This window comes from Anarrhichthys ocellatus, unplaced genomic scaffold (assembly GCF_004355925.1).
Source record: "Anarrhichthys ocellatus isolate YVR2014 unplaced genomic scaffold, GSC_Weel_1.0 scaffold86, whole genome shotgun sequence".
NCBI lineage: Eukaryota > Metazoa > Chordata > Actinopteri > Perciformes > Anarhichadidae > Anarrhichthys > Anarrhichthys ocellatus.
In genome coordinates this window covers 1840769-1852986 of record NW_022280116.1, presented here as the reverse complement: position 1 = coordinate 1852986, position 12218 = coordinate 1840769, and the positions used below count along the sequence as shown (strand labels likewise).

General features: G+C 40.1%; 1 protein-coding gene across 1 annotated transcript in view; it reads right to left on the bottom strand.

The window, feature by feature from the left end:
- The window catches only part of igfbp2b (insulin-like growth factor binding protein 2b), a 16857-nt gene extending 4950 nt beyond the window's left edge, over positions 1-11907 (bottom strand). Inside the window, exons 1-2 of the mRNA XM_031875076.1 lie at positions 11527-11907; positions 3267-3418 (exon numbers count right to left, since the gene is read on the bottom strand). Of these exons, the coding sequence (XP_031730936.1) occupies positions 3267-3418; positions 11527-11887 (513 nt within the window). The 5' untranslated portion in view covers positions 11888-11907. The remainder of the gene's footprint in view (positions 1-3266; positions 3419-11526) is intronic.
- Positions 11908-12218: the final 311 nt, after the last annotated feature.

The window sequence follows — 12218 nt, the reverse complement described above, 5'->3', positions numbered from 1 at the left end:
CTCTCTCTCTCTCTCTCTCTCTCTCTCTCTCTCTCTCTCTCTTATAATGAAGGAACATAAAACCACACCTTAGTGCATGCAACCCTCCAGTTTTACCGCTTTCTCCCTGTTGTTGTTTATTAAAGGAGTTCAGTCAATTTTATGTCACACACTATTTTACATGCATTTAAGCGTTTTATATATATATACTGTATATAGTATATGTTTTAAGAGATATTGGCTGCTGTAATTATTCCTACTTTCCACACTGTCCTTGAATATATCCTTTCTTTCGCTGCAAGAAATATGCATAAATGCATTTTTAAGGTTCAGCTCAATCTAATATGAGGCAGCAGTTGGGCATCAGCAAAATCAAGTGGGTTTCATTTAAAGTTACAATCCTTTTTGCACACATTTTTCACTTTGTGTCCCAAAACAGAGTGTTTCCACAGTGATGAACTAGCTTCCAGAGTTAAAATGTTAACGCCTGCGGTTTGCCACACCAAGTGTCTGGTAAAATCCCGTCTGACGGCACCTTTACAAAGTAGTCGTGCTGTGGTGTGGTCAAGTCAGATTTTACCAACCGCATGGGTTGGTTGACTGTGAGCTTAAACCACAGGAGTTAGAATGGCCAGTGGGCTAACAGCAGCATTCTTTCAAGTTGTAAGTTGTACGTTTTTCAAACGCTATATAGTACTGTCATTTACCAATGTCATGGACCTTGCACTGAATGCAGTCAGTCACGTGCCCTCAATATTCTCTGCTGCTTTTATTATGAGGAAATTCTGTCCGTTGAGGCCAAATCATTGTCAGACCGATAGCCGATGGGTTCCAAGATTGGGAGAGGAGGAATGATTTCAGACACCAGCAACTCTTTAGTGTGTATTGTAGAAATTCAGACCTGTCCTTTAAAGAGTGATGAGTTATTCAGAGAAAAACTAAAGAAAACTAAATCAGAGCAAAAATAAACTAAATGTGCAGAAGAAAAAGACCACATTAAATCAGGTGCAGAATTCCCTTCCTCTTGCCCTGAAATCTACAATTTCAATTTCTAGATGTCGAAAGAGTCCAATGACTGCACTGCACCCCTATAACATTGCCGTACTCCTCGTGAATCAAAATCATGCAGTAAATACTGACAGAAGGCGGCCAGTTCAGTCTGGAATGGATCGGCTGTTCCCAATGGTCAGTCCGTCCCTGAACTTCACCATCAAAAGTTTTGTTGGAGATTCTAGTGTGCATTGTAACTGGAAGCTAATGTAGCCTCAAGCGAAGATGAGGAACATCTGGTAACAGATATCTGGTCAGCTCATCTTTTCTATCTCTATATATATATATTTTCGAAAAAAGGTTTAATGAGGCCAAAGGTTAAGAAAAATAAATAAAGGAAAGAAAACTGGTGTTATGGGGTCTATGTGTGAAAACAATAATATGAATGTGATGCAAATTAGACTTTTAATTGACTAAAATAAATGTGTTGATATTGAACAAATAAAGGTTACAAATGTGATTTGAACCCAGCAGACATCTAAGCATTATGTGTACAGTATTTGACCTCACAAGAACAAGCGGAACAAAGTGCATCCATGCTTAACACCAGCTGCCCTGAAGCTGCTCCCCCAGGCCAGCTGCACGACTTATTTTACTACATTCTCTCTTTTGTTGCTTCTAATGATGTTGACAATTGTGTTGCACCCTCCCGCCCATGATTTTTTAAATTTATTTTGTTTTTGTTTTGCTGCTAGCGAGTGAGTGAGTTAAGTGTGGGAGAAAATGAGCAAATGCACGTAGTTGTTTGCCATATTGAGACATACAGTACATGGGCCTCCACATGTGTCGCCCCCAGGGCCCACGCTCATTTGCATGAAACAGAAAGAATTTATCTGTTTGTACGCCACCCCATAAAGGGTTTTCCCGGAATTGTTTTTACTTTTTGTGGAGCTGCGTATGAGACTGTGAAATGTTGAGTGAGTGTTAAAGAATGGAGGGTGGTGGTGGTGGTGGTGGGGGTGGGGGGGGGGGGGGGCGGGGTAATCTTTAGACTGCATCAAACTGCCAACACACATTCCACTGTGGAGGGCAAAACAACAACTTTACTTTTCATCAGGAAGATGCTGATTATTGAGACTAAGACAATTATTTTTTGTTATTGTCGCTAATGTTTCTTCTACTTTCTTCATACATCATTGGAAATGCATCGATAAATGCACAGAGGCAGTGCATTGCCTCTTTTGGTGTTCTAAAAGTGGAACGACATCATGATTTTCGAAGGAATATACAGCATAAATATATGTAGGCATATATGTAGGCTAACTACCACATCATTTCCTAAATAGCATTGCACATAACTTCATTATTAGTCCATTATCAACTTCGTTGCATGATGTTTTCTTATTTGAATCAGCTATTCAATACGGACAACATTCTGACATTTTTTGACAACTGAACTGTGATGTGAATACATTCTCACATCACAGTTCTATAAAAAGAACATGAACCTGTGCTTGAATTAGTCATGTTGTTGGGACAAATATTTGGTCAAATTATAGGGACTCATCTCCAAATGGGGACAGAAATGTGCTCCACACCAGGGTTGGAACTTGTCTTTTGGTTAAAGTGAGGGTTAAGTTAGGGAGTTAGGCATGAGGTTGCTGGGAGTAAGGTTAGGTCAAGTCCCCCAGGGAATGAATGTAAGAGCAATTGTGTGCACGTGCGTATGCTTGTTTGAGTGAAAGAGTGCCCAGAGGAGGGCACTACTGTACCAGACAATGGTGCTCACACAGCACATTGTTGACCCTTTGTCACTGCTTGCTTTACAATACGCAACACACAAAATGTTAACTGGAAATCTGCCGTGGGAGGAAACAAATAGTTTATAGGGAGAAAGAGGGCCCTACGTTCATGCTAAATTACCTGCACTAAGATATTCTATCATTTTTATTTTACTACAATATCTGCTACTGTGCCTGTAAAGGTCATGTATTCAGATATCCAGCTCATAAATGGACTGGAGTCGTGGTGTAAATAAATTCTGGTGTTGTTATTTGTATTTAGAAAAGGGGCACACCATTTTCAGATCCAGACGATCAGTGTGGAAATACATTTTTCAAATAAATTGACTGACTTGCACCTCCGTTGTTGCCCTTGAAATGTTTTAAATCAGCCAACATGTTCGTACAACAAACCTTTAATCAAATAATGAACAACTTTTGAGTTTGAGTCACAGCAAAAAGCTGTGAGGAAGTTAATCATGAATTGTGAAAAACAGTTGAAGGTTTTGTTCTGACCTGCAGCACTTTATGGGTTCGAGGGTCTTCTAGTTGATTCGTCTTCATCTTGGTTTTGCGCTCGTTCAGGTGTTGTTTCTTGGCGGACTCCTGCCAAATCCAAGCATCTATGGCAGGTCTTTTGGTAAAAGGATTCTCAGTCCCATGCACCTCTACAACAGAACAAAGACATAAATTTAAGACAGTTAATCTGCAGCATCTGTGCATAAACTCTGCCCAGGCCTTCCTGGAAATACTAATCTATTCAAAGCCTTTGGTATACTTTCTGGTTTTAATCTCAGTGTAACATTTCAATAATTTGGAGTTTCTCAGAAAAGCGTAGACTTAGTCAGTTGGTTGAGCATTAAAGTGTCCTGCCTTTTATGTAGTTATGGACAGATGTTACACTGCCTCACCGTCTCTGCAGCTCTTTAAAATAATCACGCACATTCATCTGCGTACGTGTAACTATTCTATTATCACAAACTGCTCTTAAAAGCCAACATTAATCGAATAACTTCCTGGAATCCTGGAATTAGAAGACAAGTCATTCCATGTCCTCAAGGCATCCTGTCTCCCTCATACCTCATGTCACTAATTCTATACTGGACAGTCAGGCGTTGCAATGGCTGTAATTACTATGGCGACAGTGTGAACGGCCCGCCAAGGTCATTTCTGTCTTACGACGCAGTTAGCACAGGTCTCCTCTGAGCGCTGGGGTCACTCTGAGTGTGTTTCCTGCTGATGTTAGATCAACGTGTGTTCAGCATTTGTTGGAGACAGGAGAGACAAAACACAAACAACAAGCTAGCAAGTTAAACTGGAGCAGACACAAAGTAGGATGACAAATTATTAGAGAACAGCAGTCCCATAAATGAGACCTACTCTGTGCCACCAATCTACTGTGGCTGTAAAACACAAATACAAGGAGGGATGAACACTGTACCAACATTTATCAGCGTGGTCATAGTCATCACAGACACAATGATCTGAGATTGTCTGACACAGTTCAACAGGAAAGCGGTGGCTAAATTAAAGAGCTGAGCTCCACAGCTAGTCATTGGTGGTGAGTCCAGACTCGCAAGGAAGCCCTTATGATTAAGGCTTTTACTGCTGAGTAAGCATTTTTTTCGGGTACCTAATATACTTGCTAGAGGCTGTGTGTGTGTGTGTGTGTGTGTGTGTGTGTGTGTGTGTGTGTGTGTCTCTTTGTGTGCGTGTGTCTGTAATTAGCTCTATATAAACAGAAGCAGAACCCAGAGGTTGTAAATCACGCCTGAGAGGGAAAGGCCCCCCCACATGCTATGACTCCTTCTGAAATGGATATGTGGACACTCTGCCAGGTGTTAAAGTAAGTCTGCCTTCTACATTGCAACAGATATATTTTTTTTCTTCATGTCCGGCCATGAACATTTATATTTACTCATTCATTTTTGTCAATTTTATTTCAGAAAATTGATTTGTTATCAATGCGGTTAGAATAAACTTCAGCACTGATACGTTGGTAGACATGACTTCTTTTGGGCAACACACATTTGTGTTATTTGTCCATACATCAAATGTGAAATGATAATAGTTTGTAGCAAAGGACACCTCCAGCTAGGTGCTTTTAGCAGGCATCTAGAGCTCATGAAGAGCCACGAGTCCCTGACTTACTAAGAATGTAGGCAGAGACTGAGATGTTTAGAGTTATTCACTTTTAATTGGCTTTACTGTAAAGCCAGCGACCAGATCTAGCCAATGCAAGATAACGCAGTTTTGTTTCGTGTTCGTAATTGCGTGTACAGAGAACGCCCCCTAGTGTTCAATGCTACTAAATGCATCTCTTCACTGATGGATAGAAATGCCACCACAGATTTTCAAAAAATTGACGTATTCGAGGAAATTTCCGGACCAAAAGAAAGGAAGATGAAAGAAAAAATCATTCATCTTCTCGGGACCAAGAATGTTTGAGCAAAATGTCATGGAAATCTATCTATATGACAATATATCTCACTCTGGATGTAAGCAGTGGATTGAGCAGACAATACTGTCCCTTATGCCCAAAATCGAGTGTATATTGTAAAATCTGTGTTCCATCCTTTGTATGTTTTTATGTGACTCAAGCCACACAGGGAAATCTTTCTAATCTGATGAACCAATTAGAAAGGCAATGCTTGTAATAGGCAAACAGTAACAACTGTGTGGCCACAAACAAGACCCTGATGTTTGAAGAAGTCAAATTGTATTTACTATAGCATGTAATCGATGGCCAAACGTCATAAATTCCAACCACCAGCTGAGCACACAAGCTTAAAATTGTGATCCAAGTTTTGTTCAGAGATTCACAAACAGTGGAATAAGCTCTCACATGTAGTGAGAGCTTCTGCAGAACACATCAAACATATTCAAGACAGAGATTGATTTAATGATTTAATTTAAGCGTCTGTTGCTCTAAAAAAAGAAAACATTGTGAAAAGCGATATCGTTTTTCTTTCCCCTGGTGTGTGCCAGAGCCTTGCATTGACTTTTACTATTTGTTTCAAAAGGCAACACTCGGTGGAATATGAATGTTGAAAGCTAAACGAGATGCAACTTTTGACAAGTTGTAAAGGTGTACGAGTTGTGCTGAAGATCTCACGTGACGTGACAGCATGTTCCAGGGAGAGAAAGAAAAACCCAAAACAGTTCTTCAGCCAACAGCTGTCATCTAAATGCTGTGTTGTTGATTCTGTCTTCAGTGCCATAGAAACTACCTGTCTCGAGCTGTTGGCTTTGGGTATTGCCTTTGAGCAATGCTTTCACAGTTCTCTCACAGCACAGAATGAGTAATATCTTCCCAGAGTTGCTCAGCATTAATGTATTTGCCCTGTTATTGTACACAGTGAAGCTGAGTCTCAAAAACGTAACTGTGCAACCACAGCCAAGAAAGTGGCCTTACGGTACTTCAAACCATTGTCAGTGTAAATGGTTCCTCTCAAGACTCGGCCACTTCAAACACTTTACAGCTGGCAAACAGACAAAAAAAGAGCAATTGAATAATGAAGAAGGTTTTGCCTCGCCAGAAATCAGCTTCAAACCTTTTACGGTCAGCTAGTTCTTTCAACTCTTGATGTTGCTATGCGTCCGTGTGGCCGCGTGTGTCATCCAAACCAAATTAAGTTTGCCTTTGTAGTTTCAATAGAAAACTGTTGCCAATTGGAGCTCCTACGGCGTCTGTCAGACTTAAAAGACAATAAGGGCAGTTTAAGGTCACGATGGATTTCTCTTACGAAACGTATACCATCAATACAAGTGCCCATGTAGGGTAGATTGACACATGTCAAATAACTGTCCCGTGTTACAATTTCCATATTTATTTGGTGAGTTGCTAATATTTTGTACATGTTTCATTTTGAAGTGACAAGTTACTGCTAATATGTATCAAACCTGCAAGTGACAGACAGAAGTCCTTTCCCACAGCAATTTCTTGTCTTTTAAAAATACATCTGCAGTTTATCGTTCATGTCTGTTGTCTTGCCACCTCCTGTCAGTGGTGTAAAAAGTATTTCAATCTTTTACTTTAAATGGCAATAATCAATATTTCTAAAAAAAAAAAAAATGTTACTATGGGAAAAAAATGATTGAATAATGTGAAAGGAGTCACCCGAAGCGAGAAAACAACAGAGCATTGTCACCCAACTCTGCAGTTCCCCATAGCTTTATAAAAGATTTAAGTTTCTTTCGGCTCATTGTTTTGGTTTTACCAGGCAGAATTCCAATTGTCTAGAAGCCTATGAGAAGATTACCCTACTTCTCATTTGATTTATAATCTCAGCAGTGTGCTTTCAGATCGTGAATGTTAATTGTCACATTTTGTTGTCTTAAAAATGTCTTATTCAGCGTTTGCTTGTACTTAGCTCCACCCTCTCGCATCACTTCTGGTTACAAAAATCCAAGATGGCGATGGCCAAAAACCAAGATGGCGACGGCCAAAATGCCGACCTTGAGGCTTCAAAACTGCAGTCCACAAACAAATTGGTGACTACGTCCACTTCTCATACACAATCCATGAGTTTTTACGACCCACAACTACACTATTTTGGTTCAGTCTCACCACTTTTATTGGCTCTGTTTGAAGGCAGCTGTTTTCAGCGGCAGAAAATATACTGGAGATTATTAAAATTACTATATATTTATTTTTTGGTGAATCTTAATCTGAAAGCCACTGATAATCATTGTTGCTATGTATTCATATTTTGTGAACCACTTTGTAACCTTGTTTAGATAAGTGCTGTATAAATAAATGCATTATCATTATTATTATAATTTTTACTATCAATATTCATATTATGGAAAATAAAAGAGCATACAATACAATTTTACACTGATGATTGAAGTATGAGTGCCTCAAAACTGTACTTAATTAGAGTATTTACGTAAATGTACCGATCGTAAATTCTAGCTCATAAATGTAATCATATTATGCAATACATAACTTTTCAACATTACCCCTTTTAAGATTAGCACGAAGGAGGGAGGGTTTCCTATTAGCACCTCGGAGGCAGTTTTCTCAGAATTGCAGGCACCAACATGTTCCCACCCAAAGCAATCTCTTATGTCTTCACCTTTTCCTGTGGCTGTGTGTTGACACACATACTGTGTGCACACACATCTACATAGAGTAATTAAAGACCTGAGTGCGAGTGAGGGAGAAGGAGCATGTCTTATCAGAGGATCACTTGCAGGGCAACAAGGGCAGTCATGGACCATCGACAACACAAGAAAAGAAAGGAGACAGAAGCAGTCAGAGACATGTGGAAAGTGCAAATGAGGATTGAACAGGGCAATGGTTTCCTATTGGCTGGAGAAGGGGGTTCGTCAGTAGAGGATTGGTGGTCTGTGTAGTTTAGATAGCAAGGAATACACAAATACCCTTCTATTAGCAGATAGCTTTGGACTTGAGGCAAAAGGCCAAGTTGTTGCATGTGATTGTAGCAACCCTATCGCAAGACAAGAACAATATTGGAAATCCCGGATTGTGTTCAAACACAATGTTTAAAAAAGTCTTGCCTCCTACAATATCTAAACATGGCGACTGAGGTATGACTAAAGTTAAGAGGTTAAAAACAGGGTTGAAAACACTTTTTTTTGCTGCTCTGAGCACCACAATGCCATGTGCCATTTAGTCCCATTATACTGGAGAGAAGTTGGACATCTCTATCGCCAATAACTCCAAAACTAAGCAACTCCAAACGTCCAAACTTCTGCTAGTGGTGGACTTGTTGTGGAATAGAAGTATTTGGTCTCAGCTTTTCAAGTCAGTGAACACAGAGTTGTGCTGAACAAAGAGTACACATTACTCAACTGACCTTCCCCTGCAACACAATGTCTGTTGACGTATTGTTGGCTAATACAAATATTGTTCTATAGTGATGCATCCTTGTCCCCAATAGATGCTCCACCCTTGCCATGGACTCCCTGACCAGTGAATAAATTATCTTTGTCCAGGTTCAAAACACAGGAACACTATTTTCATTCATGCACACATTCATTACTGGCCTGAAACCTTTGAGGCCGATGACTGAGACAACGCTTAGAAGTCGACCCCCATTGCAAATATTGTTCAAGTGTTCAAAAGTAATGATGATGAACTAAATGATGTCCAAATTGTGAGGGGATGTGAAATGTGCCCACACCAGGCAAAGCTGGAGTGGTTGATTTGAACTCTGGACTGTTTACTCAGGCCGTCACGCTGTGTAATTCAGTTTAGTTCAGGCAGGCAAGAATGAAGCCATTTCAAATCAGGATCACACCAAATAACCACAACCAACTCCATAAAAATGCAAGGCTCTTTCAAGTGAAGAGCAGTAGTGGTTGTTTAGGAGTGAGAATGTAATTCCAAAGAACTACAGGAAACGACCCCAAAAACGTGCATTTTAATGGGGACAAAGGAGACAGATGTTGACATCCGATAACCTGCAGTTGCTCATGCTTGAAAGGCCAAGCATAACACAGTGAAGCGAGGGCAAACCGCAGCCTGATCTGATGCTCATTCTCAGCTTTTCCTTTATGTGTTCTGACTGGTTTGAACACCAAAGACGATAAATCACAGCAGAGAGCAGACAAGTCCATCACGCTTAGGTAAAGTTACAGGGCCCGCGCTTGTTTTCACTACCCTCTACCAACAAAACCTCAAAGAATCTTAAAAAAACAACTGAAGAGTCCTGCAAACAAATATAGATCGCCTCTGTTGAGTTTATCCTTGTGTGAAAGTCTGAGAACTCATCAAATACATTCCTCAGTGAGATTACCCAAGATGATAATATAGAAAAAATATATAGAAATTAGGTTGCACCTGTTACCATGGACATCTGCAACTTTCCCAACACCATTCCGAAAGGGCATGTGTGCAGTGTCTCATCCACATTTACAGCGTGTTACAACTTCCTAAATGCAATCAGAATGAGCGTGGTGCATTTTTAAATGTGTATGAAATCGCTTCCCTCAAGTACCATAAACAACATCCTATCAGAATACGGCACTCCCAATAGGAGAGCAATGAGGATGCATGGGTTACAGACACGTTATGGGTTCACCGGTGGGATACTGCTTGTTTGCGCTCACAGATGTGGGCCTGCCACTGCCTGCCAAACATATCACATATGTCAACGTTCGTCTTCAGGAATCAATCGTGACCCTTTGAGTCTAATAACTGTAATGTGGGGAGAGCGAAGCTTGACGGTTCTGTGTCGCTGCAGGATTTCAGACTTATGTACTTTGGGCAGTCGTCATGACCAATTACGTTTGATGTAGAAGTTTTCTTCTGTTATTTTGTTCTGTTTTTTAGTCAGTGTACAGCTGCTCAGTGTTACTTTAAAGGAAATGTTTCAACATTTTTCCCAGGTATGATGGCAGGTCAAAACTAGCTGGCTTGGTGATGCTGGCACACATACAGAATATTAATGATTATGCCACACTCCTTGGTGAATACTGGAGGGCTTTGTAATAAAATTACAGCATGAACTTGGCAGCGGACAAGTCAATCAATCTCCAAAGAAAGATCATACAGACCCAACACATATACAGTACTAAATCACTTGAAAGTATGGCTGCACTGTTATAGAATTACAGTTTCATGATCCATAAATTAACGCCCCTAATGAAAGTAGCATTTGCCATAAACAAGGGTTTCATTTCTGAGAAGCCATCAACTGTGCTTCTCCCAAAGAAAACATCAGGATGTTAGTTCTTTTTTAGTAACCTTTTTCTGTTCATCCTTTCATCAAAGGATCTGAGCATCTCAAGCTGATTGAAAGCAGCAGCAATGTCTCCTGTTCTGTCAAGGAAATGTTTTTGTTCTTACTTATATAACCTGCTAGTCATTTCCTACTGGTGTGTGGATTTCAGATCTCTACATCTTAAATCTTTTGTTTAATGTCTGCATGGCATTTCCAATTAGGGTGAAATATACTTTGAAAAACCACAATTATGTAGTTGAATGACCTTGACTGGAACATAAGATGTTTCTGGGAAGAGTGATTAAAAAAATGTACTAATCATATAAATGAAACAACTCGGCAGTATATCAAGTAATTAGAATGAGCTCCACCTTTACCAGCTCAGCAATAACGTGATTAGCAAATAAATGCATTGATAATTATAATCTGATACTAGGCCTAGTTTATATTCTTCTGAAATGGACGATTCTGCATAAGGAGTACTTTGTCTTTTGGTGGCCCACTTTAAGTATTGAGGCTTTTACATACTTTTGTACTTTTACTTGAGTAATATTTTGAATGCAGGACTTTTACTTGTAGGGATGTCACCAAATGAGATTTTGATATCACGGTTATTGTCAGGAAATATCTTGGTTTACTACATGTTTACTTCTTAAGCACATCACTATAGTTTTTGTGACAAGTACTTTCACAAAAGAATATTACGCAGCCAAAAATCAATGTATTTTTTTCAAAACAAGATCTTTTTCTTAGCTTTCGCACCGCATCAACCAATCACGTTGTATAGAATGGTGCGATTGACGCAAATTTGCGTCATTCGCGCCGTGCCATTCGTGTCACTCCAGTCTCTTTGCGTCTGTGCATAGACTTTGTATGTAATCTACTCACGCGAATAATTTGCGCCACATTTGATGTGACCACAGCATAAGAGGAGCTGTAGAGTCTGGAGAAAATTTGATGTGAGTTCATCACTGAGTGACCCTTTACACTTTCGTCATTTGCTCCATTGTTAAAGTTTTTTGTTGTAGTCCAGCTTTAACTTTAACTTCCCCCTTTCAGCATTTTTTCTTAAAAGAACTTACCATTTGTATCCTGCTGGTCCAGACTTGTTGTGACATCCAAGTCCACTTGTTGTCCACATCGTCCTAAACCGTGGATGAGCTGTTGCAAAGGTAATTCAGACTCTGTGCTGGGGTAGCACCTCAGGCCCCCTAAGCACCTCGGTGTATAGACCCCACAAAGCTCCCCTTCCAGCCTGGCACACAGTGGACAGCAGCCACAGCCCGGCTCCCTCACTATTTCTGGACATGCTGCCGTGACTATTTGACACGCAGCCAGACGCTCCGCAGTACAACTTGGGCATCGGAAAGCTAAATCCCCAAGTAAGATTCCAGGTAATGCAAGGTATGCAAACAGCAACCTGTAAGTCAAATATATGACCATTCTGACGCTTTTTAGGTTTATTAGTGACTACTGAAAGTCAGAATGACCCTTGGAAGTTAAAAGTATCAAGCTCAGTAGCCTGAAAGTCAACTGTGTGTGCGTAAACATTGTGATGCCACTCACAGGGTCCTATCTGCTCCCATATTACTACCTTACTGTAAATCAGGAACAAGAGGGCCCATTACTTCAAAGTGGACTGATTTTGGTTAGTTTGGTAGGTTTCTGCATTAAAGCAACATTTGGAATAGTTAATAATTAGCTTGCGACTAGCTAACTATTGCTAAGTCAAGTAGCATTTTCCACTTGGTCAGGTATAAATATCCGAATAGCT